General features: G+C 46.0%; 2 protein-coding genes across 2 annotated transcripts in view; one reads left to right on the forward strand and one right to left on the reverse strand.

Moving 5' to 3' along the window:
* Positions 1–4,998, forward strand: part of LOC144935171 (lysyl oxidase homolog 3A-like) — a 41,930-nt gene extending 36,932 nt beyond the window's left edge. The window contains exon 14 of the mRNA XM_078861636.1: positions 1,624–4,998. Coding sequence (XP_078717762.1) covers positions 1,624–1,703 — 80 coding nt within the window. The 3' untranslated portion in view covers positions 1,704–4,998. The remainder of the gene's footprint in view (positions 1–1,623) is intronic.
* A 3,342-nt stretch (positions 4,999–8,340) lies between these two features.
* Positions 8,341–27,086, reverse strand: part of LOC144934970 (disintegrin and metalloproteinase domain-containing protein 9-like) — a 40,928-nt gene continuing 22,182 nt past the window's right edge. The window contains exons 20-30 of the mRNA XM_078861232.1: positions 26,243–26,306; positions 24,634–24,680; positions 23,199–23,259; positions 22,766–22,812; positions 22,559–22,625; positions 14,016–14,050; positions 13,448–13,505; positions 12,048–12,097; positions 11,633–11,699; positions 10,029–10,063; positions 8,341–8,846 (exon numbers count right to left, since the gene is read on the reverse strand). Coding sequence (XP_078717358.1) covers positions 8,801–8,846; positions 10,029–10,063; positions 11,633–11,699; positions 12,048–12,097; positions 13,448–13,505; positions 14,016–14,050; positions 22,559–22,625; positions 22,766–22,812; positions 23,199–23,259; positions 24,634–24,680; positions 26,243–26,306 — 577 coding nt within the window. The 3' untranslated portion in view covers positions 8,341–8,800. The remainder of the gene's footprint in view (positions 8,847–10,028; positions 10,064–11,632; positions 11,700–12,047; positions 12,098–13,447; positions 13,506–14,015; positions 14,051–22,558; positions 22,626–22,765; positions 22,813–23,198; positions 23,260–24,633; positions 24,681–26,242; positions 26,307–27,086) is intronic.

Below are 27,086 nucleotides of genomic sequence, written 5' to 3' on the forward strand. Positions count from 1 at the left end.
AATAATAAAATAATGTATTTATATTTTTTTAATTTCATTTCATTATATTATTTATTATGTTAAATTTTTATTATTTTATTATTTCCCTTCTACGTGACTTTACCGAAAGAGCCAAGAAGATGACTCCCTGCAGTCACGAAAGCTTTAAATCGAAAAAAAAAGGTGTTAAGATGTTCGAACACCAAATAGATACACTTTGCAATGAATCAAGTCTGCGTTAACCACACGTACTTGTGGTGAACATGCAAACAAACATGCTCTGATAATTATACAATGTCTTTGAGACTCCTTGGTCTACACCAGAGACGGCCTTCTTTTAGAGCCTCGTCTCACCAGTGTCAGGCCAGAGAATGCCAAAAGATGATGGTGATTTTAATGATTGTGATAATTATGATAATGAAGATACATCATTGTCACAAGTACAACTTAGAACCCGTTCTTGCAAACCTGAGTGAGCATAGCACGAGATCAAAGTCGGCGTGTGTGGGTATGCACAATAGTAATAGCCAGAGGTGTGGACTCGAGTCATGTGACTTGGACTCGAGTCAGACTCGAGTCATGAATTTGATGACTTGCGACTCGACTTGGACTTGCATAACAATGACTTTGTCCCACCTATGAGATGTGGACTCGAGTCATGTGACTTGGACTCGAGTCAGACTCGAGTCATGAATTTGATGACTTGCGACTCGACTTGGACTTGCATAACAATGACTTTGTCCCACCTCTGGTAATAGCGATCCCAACAGTTAACATTACACGAGTTTGTCGTAATATATTAAATACAGTACCTCACTTGCAGCAGATTCTTACAATCGAAATGACGTCAAACTGTCTTGATTTACATGTTATTGTTTCTAAATTTAAGCACAACAAAAAACCCAACTGGAAAAATTACTGGCACAACTTAAGAACACTAGACAAGAAAGCCACATATGCTAAGTAGGCATAGACGTCATGACATCGCGATCAATGTTACTGCAGATTCCGGGCTACTGAAAAACGTGGTTTTACAACGCGTCACACATTTGGCTATTAAAAACAAAACAGTGAAAAACACCATAGAAACAAAGCCAGAGCGCTAATTCTATGATAATTATTCAGATATCAAGGCTCTTACAGTATACCTCGTTTCTACTGTGCAACCGAGCCGTGCCAAAGCAGCCAAGATGTGGCTCCAGAGGTGGCAGGTTTGTTTTTTCTACTGTAGAGCCCAAGCCGTGCCAATGACGTCACACGCTATAAACGAGAGTCGTGTACGACGCAGTGACGTACAGGGCTATGTCCTCATATGAATTACATGACATGCAAATCGACGTGTCATTAGCCCCTCCCCTGGCCCTGCTTGGCCCCAAGCCAGATGCAGTTATCTTGTGAGGTTAGCGTGTCACGGTTTGGTTCTGACTCGGCATGGGAAGTAGCCAGTGGAAAACCACCTGTACCACGAGGGCCCGGTGATGGCTCAGCCTGCATGTTCCGCTGGAAATAGGACATTTCCCAGCGTACCAAAGCAGTTATAACCACACAGGTACGCATCATGGTGATGGTAAACAAAGCTTTATTTGGGTCATGATGATTGTGATGAAGGTCATTGTGATGATGGTGTGATATGTCTGTCGGCAGGTGACGCTTTCAGCGACGAAGTGGAGAAGATCTTTGAGAATTACCCGGGCCAGTTGAACAACCTCATTAGCTCATTTTAAAGAGCCAGTCCTGATGGATGCCTCAGAGGCCCAGGGACACAATGCATACTCTTGGGATTTTCACATGAGACTATAAGGGCATGAGACTTTAAGGGATTATCCAATTTACTGAAGAATTTGGCCATTCCAACAGTATTCAGGCAATGACATGATAATGAAAACACTAGTATTTAAAACTTGTAATCTCAGATGGGTTTAAATCCACCTTGTTTCCACTACCCATTAAAGTGGTTCAGATTTTATTTTTTGTCTTTAATCGGTATTTTACGATGTTTTTTATGGTTTAACACTACAATTTGATGACATGAAAAATGATGGACCAGCGTAAGGTGAAAAGTCAATGACGTACATGTACTTTTGATCGCAAGGGATTTTCTAAATAAATCAATTAAATGTGTTGCCATGGAACATTCACGGCACACTTGAGTCATAGAAAAAAGAAATCCTGACATCACAAATATACTCGCGTGTGACTGGCCCGCAGCCTACCACGACCCCTTCCAAGTGTGAGAGTTGTACATTCCTGAAGACACAGGCCTTGTTTTAATCGGTGCTGTACTGGTCAAAGCACCAATGGATAGTCCTTTTCCACAATGAGTTACTAAAATATGGTGCTGCCTTCGTTCCATTCCAATATGGAGCAACAGAAAAATTAGATGACGCTACACCACAGCCCAAGGTAAAGTGCAGGAACAAGTCAGCATGTTTACAGTGACATAGCGCATCGAGATTGAATGATGCAACAATTCATCGTTTAATATTGATTCTTAAGCTCAAGATGTGTGTCGAATTGCACGCGTACGAATGTTGTAGGACTCATGTTTTGCAATGGGTTCACGTGACCCTTACAGCCACTGGTGGCTGTTACGTTCACCACAATGATTAGAAAATAATCTTCTGGAATTGAGTTGTAACTCTCAACGTGACAACTGAGCAGTGCCCTCGGAAAAACTTGACGACCCAAACCATTGAATTACTTAAACGCGAGGCTTTTGTTGAGTGTCGGCAGGTTAAAGGGATGAAAAAGGTGATTTAGGTTTTCAACACCTTTGGGGAGATCATTCACTAAACTAGAAGTGGATTATCGTATTCCCATGGATTGAGCGTGGGTTATCTCAACAGCATATAAATTGTGGAGCAAAATTGAGCACTCCTCAATTGGTGAATCATACCTCTTGATACCTCGTGCCTTACAAAATTGTAATGGAAGCACAGGACAAATGTGTCATGTCATACGTCTAAGGTTTACAGTCAATGCTGTACTAAATGTAAGCCTTGAAATAACTCATATGCGTGGAACATTAAGCAAGGTATTGCAACCATTATCTGGCGAATTATCCGTTTAGAGGTGCACCTGATTTATATGATATAGTATTAAAATCCAATGTGTTTGTATTATCAATTGGATGTGTTCTTTCACAGTAATATTTGAAAACGTTAACGGCATTGTAGGCCCTTTGTTCATGACGCTGGAGTGCAACAAATGATTTTTTTTAATCCTGCCGCTTCACGAATTATAAACTGCAGCTGTCTCACTTGGTGCATGGACTGCGGCTGTGAAGCTGCTCCATTCTCTGCTGAAGCTTGAAACACAACCTTGTAATGCCTTGAGTGTCTTGACGATTTTGAGCACATGGCAGTGCACAGTATTAACGACCATTTGGTGTTAAAAGTTGAGCTTGTTTTTCTACATACAATGTATTTAAAATAACAAAACTCGTGAAGTTTTTGTGTTTGTCTTTTGAAACAGTGCAAGGGCTGCATGTTTGTGTTATATCTCCAAAGTGTTACAATTGTTCTTATTTTAATGTGTTTAGCATCATGTCTAAAATTATTATTTACATTTTCAAATGACATTACTACAACAGAGTTACACAAAGATATAGCAGAATTGTTTAATCATCTTTTATATAAAAAAACATGTTCAGTATGTTGAATCACATGAAAGCTGAATTGGAAAATTATGTTTGGCAAAACACTTGCATTGCTTTGGAGTTAATACCAGGGCTTGATATCAACTGGATCTGTCTCAGGCTATTTCACTGGGTCGAGGCACAGAAGATTGTGAGCTTGGAGGTCCAGGAAAATATTCCTGGACAATTTTTCGATTTAAAGCTTTCGTGACTGCAGGGATTAATCTTCTTGGTTCTTTCGGTAAAGTCACGTAGAATGGAAATAATAAAATAATAAAAATAAAACATAATAAAATAATTCTCACGACGTTTCAGCCACAACGCAAGCAGCCGTCCTCAGGTGGAGAACAGGTCTGTCGAGAAGACAGAGTCTGAAACCATTCACCTGAGGACGGCTGCTGGCGTTGTGGCCGAAACGTCATGAGAATTATTTTATTGTTTTATTTTTATTATTTTATTATTTCCATTCTACGTGACTTTACCGAAAGAACCAAGAAGATGAATTTCTGGATAAATTAAGCCCTGGCCGAAATCATGAGTATTTACCATTTCACTAAAACATGATTAAGAGACTGCATTTGCAGTCGTTCACAAGCACAAGCCAAAACCTACATATACTGTATTAATAATTCATACTGCCAAATAAAATATAGTCGGGTGACACTTTGCACGATGGCCCTTCTTTCTTATTTGCTCTTAAGTGGCCATTATCTGAAATGTCACCGACATCAAGAACCACTTCCTAATCGCCAACTCCCAACCATTTACCTTCCTGGCTTCAACCTTCCACACGGGCGATGGGGCCCAGCTTCATGAGGTGCCATACCAGCCTCGTGTGGTGAAGCCATCCCCCCGACAGCACTCGACTGGGGTCTCGGGACCCTCCCTCCACGCTGCTGATGAAGATGAGCGTTGGACGACAATCAAAATAAAAAATATATATTAATAATCCTAAATGTCAGCCCATTGTGTATGTTTCTGTTCTAAAGCAGTGTGGCAATGTTTTTGTGAACCATTTAAATGTTCATTATAGCAGAGATACAGTTTGTTTTCTGTTGTAAATGTAACAATTGCACGATGCAAACGTGAGTCAGAAGTGGTTCATTATAACACTCCAGGCAGTGCACGCCACCTTTGTATGGTGCTATTTCCTTTTTGGACTATATTTTGCACTGTTTTTCTGCCATTTATTAAATAAAGTATAAATGCAGTTTTGCATGCCTAGGTGCTGCCATTATTTCTTCCAGAATTGTTTATCAGTAAAAAAAAAATCCCACGTTTTTTTCTTGATATATCAGCATGTTTACTCATTTGTTCCAATTGTGTTATTCATTATATGCCTTGCTCGTGCAATTTCCGAAGGCAATTCATTGTGAAATACAGTATTCGAACCAAAACAATAAAAGTAAAGTGAGAAAACTTCAACCTACGTGACTTTTCTGTGAGCTTTACACGCCTTGTATATGCAGGGAATGTTAAAAATAGATGGTAACCAGCCATAATATTCACCACATATTATGGTTGGTTATATTTAGTTTTTTAAAGGCAAATATTTACGAATTTTGGTAATGTATACTCAAGGACAATGCACCATCAGAGTATGAGAGCTCGGGATAAGCATTTACACCATTGGAACCTCATTTGCCATTAAAAAATATGATAATTGTTTTTTCACCCTTCTATCTGGCAACAAAACTGACACTTTTTTTACAAGGAGTCATGTTTGCATAGACCACAATACCTGCAGCCATAACGCAAAAAAACAAACATAACTCTGATAGAAGGGTAAAAAACCAATTATCATATTTTTTACTGGCAAATGAGGTTCCAATGGTGTAAATGCTTACCCCGAGCTCTCATACTCTGATGGTGCATTGTCCTTGAGTTGTGCGCATTTTGGCGTCATCTGGTCCAACCCATGTGAGACTAGGCTCTAAGGAAAGCTGTCTCGGGTGTGGACCAATCAACTTCAAGGACAGTGCATATATTATCAGAGTTATGTTATTTCTTGTTTGTATTATGGCTGCAGATATTGTGGTCTATGCAAACATGACTCCTTGTAAAAAAAGGTGTCAGTTTTGTTGCCAAATAGAAGGGTAAAAAAACAATTATTATATTTGCCATTTTTCATGTTCTCGGTTGAAGTTATGTCTATGTTGATATATCTGGATGGCTTCATGAAGAGTATGGATCCCTGCAGTCACGAAAACTTCAGATCTAGATTAAATATTATTTATTTAAAATGATACTGGTAGGAACGAAGTGAACCAGCCTACAATAGATTATATCGTCCGTCCGATGTCCGATTAGGTGTAGCAACATCGCCCCCTACTGCAAACACTTGGCAGGAACCTACAAAAACCTTTAGACTCAGTGAGGCTTTCCTGGCTAAACAAGTGTAACATTCCCTTATAATTACCTGAGATAGTTTTTAATGAAAACATTTAAATTGAAAATTAACTCACAGCGGCCTAAAGCCTACAGCTAGGCCTAAAGCCTAGAACTAGGCCTCAAACTCTCCCTTCGTATCGTACCCCCGCCATTTCATTTTATTATAGCCATTCATTTGTTCGTTCCTACCAGCCCACACCGCAGGGACCTGTTATAAAGTTAACCTGAACACAGCTTAAAATATAGCAGAGCTACCCAACCGTGCCCAAGGCACCAGTTCACCCCCCCCCCCCCCACCAAGAGCTCCGATTGGCACAGTTGGCTACGTACGGTGAGAAAGAAGTTCAACATACATACATGGGGTACACTGCAGTCAATCTGTGGGCACGTGTAACGTGGGGTATACTATTAGGGCACTGACACTTTGTCCAAAACGTTTGGCCAGTGTGGAAGAGTAGGCCAAATACCAGAGGTGGGACAAAGTCATTGTTATGCAAGTCCAAGTCGAGTCGCAAGTCATCAAATTCATGACTCGAGTCTGACTCGAGTCCAAGTCACATGACTCGAGTCCACATCTCATAGGTGGGACAAAGTCATTGTTATGCAAGTCCAAGTCGAGTCGCAAGTCATCAAATTCATGACTCGAGTCTGACTCGAGTCCAAGTCACATGACTCGAGTCCACACCTCTGCCAAATACCCAATAGAGATGCTCTCTTGAGCTGCTCCTCGAAGTGGATGTGCTCTCGCCAGCAGTCGCATGAGCATGAATTTGCAAGGCCGCATCTTTACCACCGAATCAACAATGTTTAGGTTAATTTAATTTACATTTTAATAGTTGATTGCATAACGTAAAGGCAGTGATTTACTCGAAAAAAAATGTAGAAAAACAAAGGTCTTTATTGAATCACTTTTGCACACTTACATATACGTTTCTTGTATTGTTACATCCAATACCTTTCTTATTGCACCAGAAGTTCATGGCATATTAGTTTGGGGTATATTCATTTATATCGTGTACTTTCTTAAAATCAATTTTCTGCCTCTTTTTTTAAATGAACGTTGTAAGTTACAGACACTCGAGCAAGATATCTTGACACGCACTTTACAAGTACATGAGCGGCAAGCTCGCGAAATGCCACGTACAAAACGTGCAGGGGACGAAGGCACAACGGGGATCATGTAATGCAGTCGCTTTACAAGCTCTGCTCAGCTCAATGTAGGCAACATTTCGAATCACGTGTGGTGATCAAAGCAACTAATTGTGCGACGTCATTTAAAAATACTTTCTTACGATTGCCTTTTCGGGTGGAGTGGTTGTGCAGTGGGTTAGAGCGCTGCAGTAAGAACCCGGCAACCACGAGTTCAATGCCCGGCTACGACCAACATCAGTGGCAACTGATATCAGAACCCGGCCCCCCCCCCTGCCCTCTCATCTACCGTCGCAAAACCGCACCGCACCAACATGAAGTTTGATCAAAAAGAGCTTTTAGGACAAACGTGGGGTGGAGGGGGCCTTCTTTCCCACTGGTGGATTGGAAATAGCTGAAATGTGTTTTTTTTAACATGCTATTACTTAATAAATGTTGCGTGATCTAATAACATAGACATCGTGACAAGTTGAACCAACTCTGTTCTAAGCATTAACACTTATCCGTATAGGTTGCAAATGTAAGAACGCACCTCATTTTAGCAAAAATGAAAACTGGCACGGCGATAAACCAAATTAAGTAGCCATTGTCCGACAGTTTTTGTTTTGTCCAATTACCCGATTTTTACTTTCGTAACAGGAGAATAAAATCATCAAAGCTGGGCGTTAACCAGAGGTGGGACAAAGTCATTGTTATGCAAGTCCAAGTCGAGTCGCAAGTCATCAAATTCATGACTCGAGTCTGACTCGAGTCCAAGTCACATGACTCGAGTCCACACCTCTGGCGTTAACTCATCGGAATCTCCCCGAGTGGTAAAAGCCTTAGGCTGCAGATTAAAGAGGCCAAATAACCCATCACATTTTCCCCACACTTGTTCCTTTTTAACGTAGAACAGACTAAAACATATTTTTATTTATCACGCCGAATGATTTCACATTTTGCAACCAATGCACAAAATGTATGATAGAAATAACAGAATATGAACTTTAGACAAAATATAAAGGGACACCACATATGCCATCCATAAAATAGCTCATTAACATATAAACATGAACTTTAATATATATTTCGATTTAAAGCTTTCGTGACTGCAGGGATTCATCTTCTTGGTTCTTTCGGTAAAGTCACGTAGAAGGGAAATAGTAAAATAATATTTTATAATTTGTATTTTTATTATTTCCCTTCTACGTGACTTTACCGAAAGAACCAATAACTTTAATATACATTTTTACCACTTAGTTAAAGCATCATAGCAGCACGTGTTCCTTATTGTTTTCCTCTTCTACCGTTGTCCCTAATGAGTGTTCCTAAAGGACCATATACTCCCTATCTTTATAAAAGCTATAACTATAAGAAGCCATGTGACCAAAGTTAGCTTTCACCATAGTCATTTAATTTAATTTAAAAACCTTATTCGGTTGGAGCTTATATGATGAATTCCAGGCTCAGCCTGTGCTCAAGATAATAAAACGTAAAATCAGTGCCGCTTCCCTCAACCCTGAGATAGGTAACATTTCTTGTTCACTGTGGGGAACACAAGTGCATTCAGCACGGATTTAGGCTGGAGATGAAGATGAACGGAACGGCTGGAGATGATGATTACTGGCTGGAGAGGATTGCGTGCCTGCCACGAGGCTGTCTCTGTCAAGCACTTTTCTTGGGCCGCTGTGGCAGAGGTGGCTTCCAACCCCTGCAGGAGGAAACACAGGCAACATGCATACTGATTCGAGGGGCGCCCTCATGAGAAAAAGTGACTTGTCCAGGTTTAGACGATTTGAGCCAGCAGGTTTCTAGGTGTGACACATTTTTTTGCATTGGGGTGCTTGGCATGTCATGGCACTATAGAGATGGTCATTAAACTGGTAGGAACCCACTGGTTCCACCAGCCCACAGGGGATTATTGTGTCTGGGTGAGGAGGGAGGGGCTGGGTGAGGAGGGGAGGGAGGGGCTGGGTGGGGAGGGGCTGGTCACCCCGTGGTGCCCTTAAAAAACTCAACGTTTCACCTACTCACGCCGGCTTGTGCCTGCCCTCACAGTCGGGCATATTTGTGGAATACACCACGCTGCCGTTGACCCTGGCCACTGACCGAGCAACCCAACGTTCCTACCAGCTCCCTCCGCAGGAATGTGTTTGTTGTTGTTGTTATGGTTGAACACGGTGCACAAATCATGTATTTATTGGGCTTTCATGAATATGTTGTGAGCAGGAAAGGAACGCACGGTAAAATACATTGTTGTACAGTAATTCCATGCTTCCACATCTATGCTCTCCACCTCGATCAACAAAGTGTAAGATGATCAAATAATCCAAAGAATATCATGGTGAGGGGGGGAGGTACATGGTAATTTTTTTCAAGAGCACGGTGACAAACGTCAGATCGCCGGGTGAGACGACCACAGTGAACCCCGTTGTTTCTTATTCCATGCCAGGCTACGTCCCACAAGTCAGGTGCAGTCTTCACACTCAAGCGTACTGTGCCACGTCAACACGTCCGACTCACCGGCTACTGGCGTATGTAGCCAGATGTGTGAAAAATGTAAATGTGATCATCTTTCGAAAACCAGTTGTACAACTTGCACACAAAAAACAGCAAACACTCATCACATTTGAGGATAACACTGCCTTAAAAAGGAAATGTACAATAGGCGACTTTTTCAGCAATGACCCTTCTTCATAGCATGCGAGTTAACCAATAAAAACAAAGCGCAAACTGCTTTGAGCACTAAGAATGCACTGAGTGTGTGAACGGTTAAGAGGTCAGGGAGGATATGTGATGGTTGGATATGTGACACTGTATTATATTTTCATGTTAAATGTTACTGTGTTGCTTTTGCTAAAAGCTGCTTAACAAAAACACAAAAGGCACTCACGGTTGCTGATTGCCCAGCATAACCACGCTGTGATCCTACAAAAATGACAAAACACCACAAGAGACTTTGGAATCACACTTAATGCATGCTGCTGCAAAATAAGGAATTAAAAAAACACATTTTTATTTGCATTTACACACACTATATACTTTCCAATAGAAGTTAATGAGAAAAAAAATCACGCAGATTCTTTATTCATGTACTGCTGTGACTTTTTAAGAGGCTAAGGGTGACGACCGGCTGCTCAGTGGGATGCCGTGTGACTGACACACGCTGCCGCCTTGCAGTCGCACTGGAGACCAACTCTTTGGTTCTTTCAGTAAAGTCACGTAGGTGAAAATAATAAAATAATAAAATGAAAACAACTAAATTAAATCACGACGTTTCGTCCTTCATCAGTTGGGGACCACCACAGCGAAAACAAACGTCGTGATTTAATTTTGTTGTTTCCATTTTTTTATTTTCAACCTACGTGACTTTACCGAAAGAACCAAAGAGTATGGATCATTGCAGTCACGAAAACTTCAAATCTTGAATGGAGACCAACTGATGCAGTTTAGACCCATGTGCCGGTGAAACCGCAAGTGAACTTCAAATGAAACCGTAAGTGAACTTCAAATGAAACCGCAAGTGAACTTCAAATGAAACCGCAAGTGAACGTCAAATGAAACCGCAAGTGAACGTCAAATGAAACCGCAAGTGAACGTCAAATGAAACCGCAAGTGAACGTCAAATGAAACCGTAAGTGAACTTCAAATGAAACCGCAAGTGAACGTCAAATGAAACCGCAAGTGAACGTCAAATGAAACCGCAAGTGAACGTCAAATGAAACCGCAAGTGAACTTCAAATGAAACCGCAAGTGAACGTCAAATGAAACCGCAAGTGAACTTCAAATGAAACCGGAAGTGAACTTCAAATGAAACCGCAAGTGGCTATATCTGTTGTAAGCTATCGAAAACCCGGCCAATTTTCCATAATGTCCATGTTCTTATTTGTTGCGTTAAAAGGGGTTCCCGCTTTAATATTTTTTCATGAAACTATTCAACGTGACTTTTTTTTAAGCCCCGATTATTATCGCGATTTAAGTTATCATCTTTTAAGATGTTATTTCACAATTTTGTTGTATCGATTTTGTGCTTTGCTGTATTTCGAGGATAAATATTCACTTTCATGTTCCACTGCAGTCCACTCAAAATTAGTCTTCCGCAAGTATTTTAATCATTGCAAGTGTGTAACCTATAACACACATGCTATAACGCGTTGCGTACACAAAAAAATAGAATAAGTGGGTCAATATAACCATCATGTCTGCACATTATTCCTTAACGCACTTTGCAAAACACTCATGTAATGAGTAATAACTATGTGCAGTGCTTTGTGCTTTGAAACAATTATTTCAAAAATACTTTATTAGGAAATAAAACACGCGAGAAAAAAATATATAAGCTACAAAATTTCAAACAGAAATGAGTTTACAAAATGGACCGTAAGATTATCGTGGTTTTTAGATCACGTGGGTATGATGTCATGGCATTGCCAAATCACAGCAGCAACCCCAGCAGTGTGGCGCACACGGCTAGCGGCGATGGCATCCTCAACTCACCTGGGAATCGTGGGGGACATAGCTGACATCCGTGGAGAAGCCAACGTTGGGAACGGCTGGCGGGGGTCTACAGCACACCAACACAAATAGTTACGGTTCGTGGCAATAACATCTGGTAATCCGGCGGCATTTGTTTAAGAAGCCAGACATTTTTGTCGACGAGACCTAGAAAGTTGAAACTAGTCCAGAGTTTGCATGCTTAAACACATGCTCCTTGAAAATATTGGTCGGGAAAGGTATTAGGCCGATGAGACTTTACAAACGTTTATATGTGCGAACACAGAATGGAGCTGTGCTTATATATATATGTTTACACACAGCATTGGTCAGCTCTAAAGACAAGTATCACTGCAAGGCAAGTATTTCTCCGAATAATTGAATATCACCAAGATGTATGCATTCCAACACCGCCCACCTGACTGGATTAATCCGTGGAGCACTACTTGACGTTGACAGTTGCTGAGACTGCAAAACAAAAACGCGTCAATTGAAATGTGCTCTCATCCATGAAAACATTTGTTTAGAAACTCAGCCCAAGCCCTTGAATCGGAGACACGAAGTGCAGGATAAGACAAGAAACGTGTAAAAAATTAAGTTTCAGAAATATTTTTTATTTTAACGAACAAAAAACATGCTTAACCTTCCACATCTATGTTTTCACAGGCTGTGAAGACATGCATTTAAATGTGCAAATGATGTTAACGGTGCCCTGACCGCACAGCAAGCTACTTGTCAAGTAGTGACATGGCCCAGCAGGAGTGCGTTCGCTGCTTGTTGCAGAGGTTCATGGTTCGAATCTAGGCGGCGAGACGTTAACTCCCTCGCCTGGTATGCAGGAGGTCGTGGTTTCGACCCAGACCCTGGCACCTGCTGAATATTTGGAGTTTGCATGCTCTCCCCGTGGTTGTGTAGATATTTATCCGGCTCTTCTGATTTTTCCCTCCAAATTTAGCAACATGTATTTAGAGTATTTGGCTGCTGCTATATGTTTCCACACGATGATAAGCCACTTCGTTTATCATTTGTGGCCAGGTCACTTCTGAAAAAGAGCTACATAGCTCAGTGGGCCTTACCTGGTAAAATAAAAAAATAGTTTTAGTTTAGTTTATTACTGCTTCACAGTGGATGCTGAAGGTCCGAGGATGTTATTAAAATGAGTAGGACATTGTCTGCTCAGGACATAGTCCAAAATTTAAAACTGACCTGAAATTTCCTCAATTTGGGATTACACACAGCGATCATCGTCGTCGTCTGCTGGAAGATTTTTTTCCCCGATTGCAGGCAAGGTGCTGAGTCACCTCGTGCCCATCGGGACAGCTGCCACTGTGGGTGCCCTTTCAAATGTTTGAGATGAATTGTGATGCAATTTGCATAGAAAGTACTCTGAGACAGCCCAGTATAAATGTCACTATTTAATAAAAAAAAAAAAATTTTATTAAAAAAACCTATGAGGTTCCCCAAATATGCAAATTTTCAATGGCATCCGCACTTGCCAATTTATGTTATGTGCTGCTGCAATTCTATATACATTTCACTGTTTGACAACTGTGACAGTCAGCTACTGTGGATTTTAATTTAGTATTTTTTCAGCCGTCCCTACTTACAAAATCATACCAAAGCCTGATCGAACATGGCTATGCAATGTGCAAGCAACATAAACATTTCAATTGAATGACCCCAAGCAGTTTTGACCTTGTATACATGCTTGATTGGTCATAAAACACGCACATGTCAACTCAAGACCAATGTCATTCATGGTCAATGCTGTTGATGCCACATGTTGCCGAGAGGTATCAATAAATCCACGCGACTCACCTCGGGATAGTTATCATAGCCGGCGTTCGTGTGAGCACTCGGAATGGCTGGCGGTGGCCTGGAAGCACACCAGAGAACAAATATCATGGGTCAATTCAAGGGAAATAAGTATAACCCGTAAAAACAAAGTTTTTCACTATAAATCCTTTATATGCGTGGCGGCTAGAGTCCTCTCGTCCTCTGGCTTGAGATGGCTGCCACCTATGGGTCAGATGATTGTCTGCCAGTATTAAGCAATTGGTAATTAAATATTTATTTTTTTTCCCTAAACAGTGTAAAATTTAGGAAATTTTTTTCACGACCATTAATTGTCTCGCACGAGTATGTGTGCAAAATGTCAGCTCGATTGGATCACGGCAAGTGGGTTAAAAAACGACCGAAAGATTTGCATGGTCGTAAGCAAGCAAGCAAGCAAGCACGCAAGCACGCAAGCAAGCAAGCAAGCGAACTTAATATAAAGGATTTAAAAATGTCATCCAATGAAATTAACCTTTTTCTCCGGATAAAATGTGATTATTAAACAACAGTGGCAGAGATGTTGACAGTGTATAACCGAGGCACTGCCCACCTGACTGGCGAAATTAATGATGATGGTAGCTCCGGCTGTAATAAAAAAAACATTTAAGCATTAATGCGCTAACATTTCAAAACACTTAAACCAAACCATTTTCTAAATAAATAGTAAGGTCAGAACAAAGCCCTACATAAATGATAAATGTGTTATAATTAATACAGCACAACGTGTTTAAGTTTTATACAATAAAAAAAATCTGCCATTTCACATGTGAAGTATTGGAAAATGACGGCAGGAAACTCCTTGACGGGAACACACTTCTTTTATTAAATCTTGACTTGTAACAATACAACGCGTGGCCTCTCTTCTTCACACCGCACTTCTCTTGACTCAGGATTCTGTGCTGCCGGCTCTCTGTGCCTCGTGTAGACTCCGCGCCTCGGCTACACTCCTCTCTCGCCTCGTGTAGACTCTGCGCCTCTGCTACACTCTCCTCTCTCGCCTCGTGTAGACTTTGCCTCTCTCTCGCTGGCTACACCGTATGCATACTCGGCTCGTGCAGACCGTTCTCTCTCGCTGGCTACACCGTATGCATACTCGGCTCGTGCAGACCGTTCTCTCTCGCTGGCTACACACTACACATTACTCAGCTCGTGTAGACCGTTCTATCTCGCTGGCTACACACTATACATTACTCAGCTCGTGTAGACCGTTCTATCTCGCTGGCTACACACTATACCTTACTCAGCTCGTGTAGACCTTTCTCTCTCGCTGGCTACACACTATACCTTACTCTCTTCTACTCTCCATTACTCTCCTCTCCGGGCTCTATCTCTACACCTTCGTCTTCATTCTTAGATGGTTCCACTTCTGCCCCTTGCTCCTCTGTGCATCACCTTATATACCCCTTCTTCCCGGGAGGCGGAGCGGATGCGGACCTCAACGTCGGCACCGCTCCTCAGTTACCCAATCCCCACGCGCTATCCCCCCGATCCGGTTCCGCTCAGCGCGTGTTTCCACTCTCCGACCAATCACACCGCGCTGCTACCCGATCACTCCCTCTGGGCGCGTCACCGGCACACAGCCAATCCGCAGCACTACCCCCACCCGCGCACTGACGCCTGCTCCTCCCCGTCAGCGCGCGTCACCACACACACACCCGTACATACGCGCTGGCACACGACATATACACCCAGCGCGTATCACCACTACATCACCCCCTCCCACATAGCTCGCAGCCGGCCCGGCTGCTAACAACAACCAACCACGACGATAAAACGACAACCAACAAAAAAAAACCCCATAACCCCCCGAGTGTGCCCCGTAACATAACACAACAACAACAACAACAAGAATAACTATGTACAGATTGACAATGAACGCGAAAAGTCAACAATAACACGATACGAGCAAATTCGAAACGAACGCGCCCCACGTCCCTGCGACTACACGCAGTGACGAGGCGCTCCAACTGCCCCGACTCCTCACGAGGCAGGTCATGCAAAGTAGCACGACCTGGCGCGAGTCCGTCTGGCTGGTCCATCGTATGGGGCGGGACACTGACGACCGTCCGGCGGTTCCGGCCGCTCCAGACGGCGCGGAACGGGCCTGAAAGGGCCGGCCCCGCCGCGGAGATCCGGCCGCCGGTGATCGGCAGCTGTCAGTTCCGAGACACCTGGGAGCAGATCAGGCGACAATACGTGTGGATCAGGCAGAGACATTTCCCCCTCTGGGTCGCCGGTCACGTCACACGCCCGGCCATCACGACACAAGGGGAGGCCATATGGAGGCGAGAACGGTTTCAGTCGGGAGGGGTGAACGTACCACCGGCGCTTTCCCCACTTTATCTGAACGCACTGGGGCCGTGCAACGCGCATGATCTCCACGGGTCCCCTCCACGGTCTCAACAATTTAGGCGACGTAGCCAAGGGTGCCTGAGGGCAATGCAGCCAGGCCCTGTCACCTGGTTTCCATTCGTGCATGGACACCTTCCGTGCCCGCAACCGTTCATTAGCAATTTGGCGAGCCCGCGAATTAAGCCGTGCGGCCTCCCTCGCCTCTGTCAGCTTATGAATATTAAACTTAATATGTTCTGCCAAATTAGAATTAGTTCGTGGAGCGGACAGGCCAAGTTGCGTTTCTATTGGCGGGTCAGCTTCCCGACCGTACATCAAATAGAATGGGGAAAACCCCGTAGCTGCATGGGGGGCCATTCTATACGCGGCAAGGACTCCCGGGACCTGCAGGTCCCAATCTACATGTGCCTCGCACACCTGCTGGCACAGCATGGAAGTCAAGGTTTTGTGGAGTCTCTCCACCATCCCGTCAGTCTGCGGGTGGTACGGGGAGGTACGCACCTTCTTGGTACCCAACAGATCGCACACCTCTTGCAACAATTTACTCGAAAAATTTTTGCCTTGGTCGGTCAGCAGGCGTTCGGGAGCCCCCTTGTCCAGGACATAGCCCTGGACGAAGGCATCCGTCACAGCCGCTGCCGACTGGTTAGCGAGAGGCCACGCCATAGGCCATCGGGTAAAGTATTCGACCCCCACTAACAAATATTTATTCCCTCTCGGCGTGACTGGGAAGGGCCCCAAAATATCGAGTGCAACGAGCTCGTTGGTACGCGAGACCTGAATAGATTGCAGCGGTGGATTAGCTGCCACGGCCGGTGGTTTACGCCTGGCGCACTCAACGCACCCCTTCAGAATATGCACCACATCACTTCCCATTCCCGGCCAGTAATAGTCACGCTGAAGCAGGGCAAGCGTCTTGTTAACTCCCAAGTGCAAGAGGCGTTCGTGTGCCGCCAAGACAACCCTCCCCCTCACAGCGGAAGGCACCACGAGTGCGTTCCGCCGGGACAAACTGTCCCATTTCAACAACACGCCCCGCTCAAGTACATAGGAGCCGGTACGCTCCTGGTCCCCCTCGGGACCACCAACCTTGCGGCGCAATGCTAGCAGCGAGCTGTCCGCCATCTGGAGGCGGCCCCATTCGCTGAGCGACAGCGAGAGCAGCGAGTCCCGACCCTGAGAGGCAGTGGAATCATCCCCACTCGGTGCGCCCGCTGTCGCAGCCAGTGCCCCCATCTCCCCCGCAAGCGTCGGTTTACAGCGCGCCGATCCCGACAAACACGCGCATTCATCACAAGGCAACAACCGCGACAAGCAATCGGCATTCGTGTGTCGCAACCCCTTACGGTACGTAGTCGTAAACTGATAGTCCTGGAGGACTTCCAACCAACGCGACAACTGGCCCGAGGGCTGGGCGACCCTCAATGAATACTGTAGCGCCGCGTGGTCCGTTCGGACTGTAAAGTGACGACCATACAGATATGGCCTAAACTGCTGCACAAAAAAAACAATGGCAAGCAGCTCGCGACGGGTGACACAGTAGCGCTGCTCCGCCGGAGACAACACCCTACTACCGTAGGCGACAACTCTTTCGACACCCCCAACGACTTGGGATAGCACCCCCCCAATGCCCGTGTTGCTAGCATCCGTGTCCAGCAAAAAGGGACTGGCAAAATCGGGATAACACAAGGGTGGGGCACCCACCAAGGCGTCCCGGAGGGAGCGAAACGCGGCCTCCTCCTCCGGTCCCCATTTGAACTTCACTCCCTTCGCCGTTAGAGCGTGCAAGGGTTTTGCAATAGTGGCGAAGTGCTCAACGAACCGCCGATAATAAGAAGCAAACCCGATGAAACTACGCACGTCGGAAACGGACGTAGGTGTCGGCCACGAACCGACACAATCCGTCTTCGCGGGATCGGTGGAGATCCCCGAAGAATCGACAATGTGACCCAAGTATCTAACGGACCTACGAAGGAGGTGACATTTGGCCGGTTTAAATTTCAACTTAGCCGATCGCATTCGCAAGAACACCCCTCTCAATCGCCGGAGGTGTTCCTCAAACGTTTTACTGAAAACAATGACATCGTCCATATAAATCAAGCATGTATCCCACTGCAAGCCCGACAAAACCAGCTCCATAAGTCGCTGAAACGTCGCTGGAGAGGAGTGAAGTCCCATGGGTAACCGGTTAAACTGGAACAGCCCCCCTGGAGTCCGAAATGCTGTCTTAGGTTTCGACTCTTCGTCGAGCGGCAACTGCCAAAACCCCGATAACAAATCAAGAGTCGAAAAATATCGCGCACCAGACAATGCATCGAGGGACTCATCCATCCTGGGGAGCGGATACGCGTCAGCCACAGAGATCTTATTCAGGCGACGGAAATCAACGCAGAATCGCAGGGACCCGTCCTGCTTCTTAACCAGCACAATAGGCGCTCCCCACGGGCTAGAGGAGGGTGAAATAATATCGGCTTCTAGCATATCGTTAACAGCCGACTGAACATGTTCCTTCTCCACGGGACTCAGTCGGAAGGGATTTAGCCTGACCGGCGCCGCATCGCCCGTTTCAATGTGATGGTGCAACAAATCCGTGCACCCAATGTCATACTTATGTTTACTGAATACATCAGAGAATTCAATGAGCAATTCGCGCAGCGCACCCAACTGCGCCGCCGACAAATCGTCCGAGGCGGCACATAACGAATGGACCCACTCAAGGTCTTCCCTTGGCTCAACGTTCCGCGCGGGGCTCGAGCCCACCTGCGCAACCAACCCATCATCCCCAGGAACCTGCGCCGCGTGAGCCAGCACGGTGCCCTGCGGGATGACAGCTGGTCGCGACCCCGCGTTCAAAACCATCACAAACGGATCCCTGTCAGCCCGCACCAAAGTGTGAGCCACCGATAAATCAAGACCCCCGACAGCCTTGTTAGAAGGACCCAAAAGCATACTCTGTCCCGAAGCCTCCCTCACCCATGGTTTTCGCAACCGGAGGGGAATCAACATCTGTGAACCCGGGGGCACTTGCACTGTCTGCGTCGCCACCGCTTGTATCGTAGCGCACGCCGTCCGACTGTCAGTAGGGCCCGTCAAAAATGAAATCCGGCGACCTGATGGCAGTTCAATGCATCGTTGATCGATAAGAATTTTAATGGGCATTTTAGCCAAAAAGTCAGTGCCCAAAAGACACGGAACTGCCAAAGAAGACGAAACGAAAACGGGTCCCGATAATTTGATATCTCCAATGCAAATGGACGCCCTAACCTGACCGATAATGCCCAACGATCCCCCATTAGCGGCGTAAAATGGCACATCCACTGGAAGCAGCGGACGACATTGGACTGGAAGAATATTATAAATGAGGTCCGATATAATAGTTGCCGATGCCCCCGTGTCCACTAACACCCTAATCTCAACCCCATCAATAGATCCCGTAACAACGGACGAACCCGCCGAAGCAGCCACAATTCTATGCCCCAATTCCGCCCATTCAATGTCTCCCTGGTCCCGGCCGAACCCCCCTCGCCGAACCGAATCCCCGAACCTTAACCGGCCCTCCTCCGCCGCAACGCGGCGTCCCATGTGTGCCGAATAAACAGGCCGAGCGTGTGAGGTGCCGCGACTTGCCGGGGATTGTAGAGATGACTTGGGCTCTCGGTCGTCGTCCAGCCGAGCTCCCATGGCGCGCTGCCGCGGAGCGCGGCACCCGGACGCCACGTGGCCCCGGAGGCCGCAGTTATAGCACGTGACGAGGGTCGGAGTAGATCTTGGTTGCTCCGACTTTCGGCCCGATCGCAGAGGCGACCGGGCCCCCGGCCTCCAGTCCCCTGGTCGTCCCGTGGCGAACGCCTCCTCTCGTGGGCTGACGACTTGGGGTTCGGCGACCACCAACCCCGGGGCTGCGACGACAGCAGCGTTGCAACCAACGCCTTGCTTCCGTTGTAGGGCCTCATGCGCTTGAATACTCGTGGCGACTCTCAAAGAAGAAATATCAATGTCGTCAGCTGTGTTGATAGGGACCCCCAGGTCCTGCGCCAACTTGAGCAGCTGCTCCAAAACCATCGCGTCTTGGCCCTCCTCGTCCATCCGAGGGAACGCAGCATCAGCAAGAGCCAGCAACGCCGTGCGATAGGCCAGCGCGGTCTCCGTGGCCGCTTTCCGTCTTGCGTAGAACTGATGGCGGCATGTAGAGGGAGGCCCGTAGACCCTGGCCAACAAACCCAGCGCATCCTTCAGCGTGGAGCGGTCCGACTTCCGTGCAGCCCTGAAGGCCGCGAGCGCATCGTCGTCCAGCATGGCGGGCAATGCCCGCAGCGCCGTAGCATCGGACCACGCTGACATCTCTTGATGCGCCAAAAACCTTCGCTGAAATTGGCCCCAGTCTCCGCCTTCCGCCTTGAAGGCTGACAACGTGGGCAGGCGCTGCTGAAAAATGAAGTCATCCGCCTCGTGGTTCCTCTCCGCCTGTCCGTCGGTGTCTAAGATGGCGGCTCCAGCAGCAGACGTAAGATGGCGGACCCCCTCTCGCGCTGATGAAGTCGATGCGCGCGCTTGGGAACCCACCACCACGTGGCGCTCGCCGTTCCCGCCAAAAGTAGGCCCAGGCGCAATGGCGGGAATCCCCCATTCGTTTTGGCGGGAATCTGCGGGGCGACCTCGTAAAATGTCCCCCACCGTCCCCGCTCCTCCCGACGAGCTGATCTCCGCCAAGATGGACGCGGCGGCGAGCAGCAGCTCCGCCAGTCGGGAGTGCGCCTCACGAAGCCCGGCGTCTGTCCCCGGTCGCTCGGCCGGCGCCGTCGACGGACCCTGCAGCGTGGGCAAGTCCTCTTCCTCACCCCCCGCCACCAGCGGCTCCGAGTCGTCCAGGTCTTCCTCGCGGTCAATCCCGTGGGTCCTACGGGTCTTCCTCGTCTCCATACTTGGAAGCCCGTTTCACTTCTGACGCCAGATGAAGTATTGGAAAATGACGGCAGGAAACTCCTTGACGGGAACACACTTCTTTTATTAAATCTTGACTTGTAACAATACAACGCGTGGCCTCTCTTCTTCACACCGCACTTCTCTTGACTCAGGATTCTGTGCTGCCGGCTCTCTGTGCCTCGTGTAGACTCCGCGCCTCGGCTACACTCCTCTCTCGCCTCGTGTAGACTCTGCGCCTCTGCTACACTCTCCTCTCTCGCCTCGTGTAGACTTTGCCTCTCTCTCGCTGGCTACACCGTATGCATACTCGGCTCGTGCAGACCGTTCTCTCTCGCTGGCTACACCGTATGCATACTCGGCTCGTGCAGACCGTTCTCTCTCGCTGGCTACACACTACACATTACTCAGCTCGTGTAGACCGTTCTATCTCGCTGGCTACACACTATACATTACTCAGCTCGTGTAGACCGTTCTATCTCGCTGGCTACACACTATACATTACTCAGCTCGTGTAGACCGTTCTATCTCGCTGGCTACACACTATACCTTACTCAGCTCGTGTAGACCTTTCTCTCTCGCTGGCTACACACTATACCTTACTCTCTTCTACTCTCCATTACTCTCCTCTCCGGGCTCTATCTCTACACCTTCGTCTTCATTCTTAGATGGTTCCACTTCTGCCCCTTGCTCCTCTGTGCATCACCTTATATACCCCTTCTTCCCGGGAGGCGGAGCGGATGCGGACCTCAACGTCGGCACCGCTCCTCAGTTACCCAATCCCCACGCGCTATCCCCCCGATCCGGTTCCGCTCAGCGCGTGTTTCCACTCTCCGACCAATCACACCGCGCTGCTACCCGATCACTCCCTCTGGGCGCGTCACCGGCACACAGCCAATCCGCAGCACTACCCCCACCCGCGCACTGACGCCTGCTCCTCCCCGTCAGCGCGCGTCACCACACACACACCCGTACATACGCGCTGGCACACGACATATACACCCAGCGCGTATCACCACTACACATGCATTTATGGTTTTACAGCTATGCAGAAATCAAATCAAATGTACATAATGACATCAACAATGTCTGATGCCAGGTTATGTTACGTGCCAAGTCATTTGAGTGCTCCTCACATCCTCTGCTGATTGCAACTGCAATTGCCAATAATTTGCTTTTCAGCAGTGATATCACAAGTATTCGCATAACTATACCACTGCTGTTATACAGTTAGTTGATTGGCAGATCGTGTGGAGAGATACATTGTGGGTAATCCTAGCTATTCCAAGACCTTTGGTGAACAGAGTAGAAACAAATATCTAGAAGGGCTCCAGAGCTCACTACACTTGTTTGTGGGCAGGAAATCGCAGGGAGTTTTTAACGTCGTTTTTCAGCGGTCCTACTTACCAAACCGTATGGGTTTACAGGTGAAAATATTTTTTTAACTAAAGCAGTCGTTCATAACCCTTACTGCAGCCTTGCACCCCTTTGGTTATCAATCATTAAAAAAAATTATGTTATAAAAACATAGGTTTGATTAAACAAAGTAGTTGTACTTACGTGCGCCCGTGCTTAATTTATGTTTCGATGATTTACCTTTGAAAAAAATCTGCCCATGTCTCACACCCCAGAAAGGGCATCTCACACCCCCAGAAAGGGGTTTGTGCACCCCAGGTTAAGAAGAAGAACCACTGAACTAAAAGCGTGACTAGAACTGGGCTCCCCTAAGTTGATCCGGGGTGTTTCACTCTCGTGTAAACATTAAATTTATCAAAACACACACACACGTTAACTGAAGTTGTAATACCCCACACAGCTCACCTTGGGATCAATGTCTTCATAGTAAACGTTCTCGGGATGGGGAGCACTGGGAACAGCTGGTGGGGCCCTAGAAGACACCGGAACAAACATCACGGGTCATTTTAAAACGAAAGTGTCACAAAAAACTTTTCTTTTGTTAACTATATATTTCCGGAATTCACGTTAGAGTGGCATTCATGGTGTGTGTAAGATAGTAGCACTGCCTACCTCGCTGGATGAATGGAGGGAGTGACATCCGGCAGCTGCCGCCAAGGCTGAGAAATGGAAATTAATATAATCGCTCGAGTAATATACTAAAACATGGCGATCATTTCGTTCCAAACTTTGCATACCAAGTCTCCCTTGCAAAAGAAGCCGTTCATCTCAAAAGGCCGCTCCTACAAGATTATAAATACAATCCATGGCAATGAGACATTAAACATGCTCACACTCAAAGCAACTGTGAAAATGAAGAAAGTATTTCATTCCAAAATGAATACTTCCATGAAAGACATTTTATTATTTTAAGATGATTTTTTTTTACATTAGGACACTAAAAAATTACAACTTAGTTTACTGTTCTGCAAGTCACACTGTAGGGATACGAATATAAAAGCGTGCATGCGATGCAAATGTGCCATTGGTTCCTCTCACAACTCACTTGGGAAGCATGAGGCTGATAACCACCATTAACTGCACTGATATTAGCTGGTGGTGGTGGCCTAGAAAACAAATATAAACATTGGATATCTGTCACTTTTTTGTTATTACACAAAGTACACTGGTATATAACAATTAGTCAATCGAGCTGAAACATTGTGGTGGGTAATGTTGGTACAGCACCCAATAAAACCGAGGAAAGAGATTGTTTAAAGGCCAGTTTCATTCCTAATGTCACCTTTGCTCACTAGTTTCCACTCCGCACTCAAAGCTCACTTATTTTCTCTAGCTCACCCCACAACCCTTTTAATCTCCCCCCTCATAACTGCCACCGTTACTTTACTCTCATGTTATATGGCTTTCCACTCATTCCCCATTCATTCAATCCATTCGTCATAATTTACTGTCCATAAATGTTGCTTTCACCAAATTCACACATCACAGATTTGCCCCCCATTGCTCCCTCGCATCTATTTCATTCACCTCATCTCGACCATGACATTCATATGCACTATTGTTAGTTTTGTGTAAAGCGCCTTGGATAAGTCGCAATATAAATGATTTTAAGATAAGATACTGATTTACCAGGGGGTGGAGCAGAAGAGTAACGGTTTTTGCACACTGCGCTATGAACCCCCCAACCTGAGTTTGATTCCCGACCACGGCTCATGTCGGTGGCGAGTGATATGTTAACCGGTTCGAGGCAAACCTCCCCCCCCTTCCGGAACCTTCTTCACAACTCAGGCTGCTCAGCACCCAATACGGTAAAATATAACTGCCGTGGACGATACGACATTGGGGGAGACCTTAACCTAACAGAGGCCTGACAATGGGGCTCTAAAGTAGAATACAAATTTAATTGGATGCTGGGTAGCTTTGAAAGTTCACATCTCGGGATAACAAGTCATTCCCCTTGGATATCAGGTACAAAGAGATAATTTAGTCTCTGTTCAACCTGGTTGGAAGTTTAATGGTTTATTAGCATCACAATTAAAAAAGAAAAGGAGTTAGAGCTGGGATGAGAGTCCATTAATAAACTCAAAATTAGAATTGACTACTTTTTTTTTACAGTCGTTGACTTTGACACTTCACGAAAAAAGATGGATGGGCCCCCACACCCTGCTTTGCGAAGGCAGGAAACCCCCTGGCAAGCCACACCCAGCAGGACACAGTCGATGAATCTGATGATGTCACCAAGCCCTGGCCACAACCTCCCCATCCAGTGGCAGACGTGGGAAGAGTTAAACTTTTACAAGTATTTTTTTGCGCGAACAGATTGGTCGAATAATCGAACCGATAATCTGTACCGATGATACGACTAATTGAGGAGTTGCACGTCACTGCAACGCACAAGGTCAGAAACAGAATCAAAGAGTAAAAAGTCAAGAGGAAACGATGCATGAAGAGACCATCACACTGCATACCACACAACATACCTGGCTGGAGGGTTCCCCGGTGTAATAACTGCCACCGTAGGCGTACCCTGAAAAATGCCGACATTTCGCAAGTCAAATACAGGCGGTTGACTTGTACACTGGATGATGTCAACCCTAATAAGAGAATTAAACTCGTGACTGTGAACAAATGATATGCCAGCTAGCAAACAAAAACACTGAACCTCGCAAACGCTGAGGAGACGGACTCTGTATGTCTACCGTGCGGGTTGCTGAAGTAACAAGGACCATGCTCAGATTTACTGGTAGGAACCTCCTGGTTACACCAGCCCACAGGGGATTATTGTGTCCGTCCGTCGTGCAGGGAGGGGCTGGATAGGGAGGGGAGGGTGGGGAGAGGCTGGGTGGGGAGGGGCTATGTGGGGGGTGGGAGGGGTGGGGCTGGGTGGAGAGGGGCTGGTCACCCCGTGGTGCCCTTATAAAACGCAACGTTTAACCTACTCACGCCGGCTTGTGCCCGCCCTCACAGTCGGGCATATTTGCGGTATGGGAAAATGTCAAAACTGGGTGGTTTTTAACTTTTGCCGACAAAACTGGATCCCAAATGTCAAAACTGGGTGGTCTTGGAAAACGACAGGCAAAACAGGGTGGTGCTTTTTGATATGACAAAACTGGGTGATGTTCAATGTGGACAAATGTCAAAACTGGGTGAAGAAGGTGTACGATTTAATGTATCATTTTGTACACGTTTAGGTCCTTGCGTTATTCATCCATATGTCGCCACAGATTTAGAGCGTTCCAAATGATGTTTCTCGTGGCTCATGTTCCATACCTTGCACCACAAACTTCCCGTTTGCATACTGGCACAGTGTGCCAGCTCGCTACTACAGTAACACTTACTTGCCGTTTGTATACTGGCACAGTGTGCCAGCTCGCTACTACAGTAACACTTACTTGCCATATGTATACTGGCACAGTGTGCCAGCTTGCAACTACAGTAACACTTACAGCTCGCGAACATACACGAACTTGCCATTTGTATACTGGCACAGTGTGCCAGCTCGCTTACTTGCCGTTTGCATACTGGCACAGTGTGCCAGCTCGCTACTACAGTAACACTTACTTGCCATATGTATACTGGCACAGTGTGCCAGCTTGCAACTACAGTAACACTTTCAGCTCGCGAACATACACGAACTTGCCATTTGTATACTGGTACAGTGTGCCAGCTTGCATGCTACACCTACTACAGTAGAACAACGGTAGATAGTGTTTGCGTCGATAAGTATGGTGCTGCACACTTAGAACAAAACATGTTTGTTACATATATATAAGGGAAAATGTCAAAACTGGGTGGTTTTTAACTTTTGCCGACAAAACTGTATCAAGTGTATTTGACAAATGTCAAAACTGGGTGCACCCTGAGTGTCCAAAACTCAAGTTTTTGGCCACCCAGGGTGCACCCAGTTTTGACATTTGGGATCCAGTTTTGTCGGCAAAAGTTAAAAACCACCCAGTTTTGACATTTTCCCTTTGCGGTATACACCACGCTGTCGTTGACCCTGGCCATTGACCGAGCAACCCAACGTTCCTACCAGCTCCCTCCGCAGGACAATGTGTTAATAACTGGCAAGTGTAGACGACCACTCACTTGGTTGCGAGCTGCAGAGGCAGCTGGGGCGGGTTTTCTTGGAATGCCGAATGGACCAGCAGTGCTATAACAATGATGATAAATTAACACGCCATCAAATCAACAGGTGAGCACATAGAAAAAAGAACGATACAATTGCCGTAGACTAATTCACGCATTCACTCGTGACATTTACGCCAGCAAACAATGAAGTTATACAAACATTTTTAAGGCACCGACAGATTAGAATCTTCATGTACTATGTTTTCATAGTTGAATAACTATTTCTGAACACACTGCAAAAATATGTGCTTGATGCAATAAAATGGCATCTCAAAAACTATTCATAAAACTAAAAAAGTCTTTACACAATCAACAAGAATAGGGTGGGGATTTTTTTGCTGTTGTTGTGCCCATCAAACCAAACAAGAAAAGAATGGGGCGACATAAAAAACAAGCCCTGAACGTTACGCCCGGTGGGCACGCAGTCACGCGATGCTGCTCGTCCGGTTCCTTTGAGCCCGATGCCACATAAATAAATAAATAAGGCGTCCTCCACACATACTCTTAGGTTTTTTCGGTAAGGTCACGTAGGGAAAAATAAATAAATAATCATAATATATATTTATAAATAATAATAGAAATAAAATAATTAATCACGACGCTTCGGAGGCAACACAAGTCTCCGTCATCAGGTGGGACCGTCACAGCTAAATTTACTGTATCAAGTGAGGCAAAAATCCAAGAGACAAGCTCTTAAATACAAGTTGATGGGGGGGAAGAGGGGGGAGGGGCTTATCTGAATGTGGTAGCCAATGAATGGAGCGTGTTGGGGGAGGGGGTGGGCGGGGCTAAAAGAGAACAA

Source organism: Lampetra fluviatilis, chromosome 12, assembly GCF_964198595.1.
Source record: "Lampetra fluviatilis chromosome 12, kcLamFluv1.1, whole genome shotgun sequence".
NCBI lineage: Eukaryota > Metazoa > Chordata > Hyperoartia > Petromyzontiformes > Petromyzontidae > Lampetra > Lampetra fluviatilis.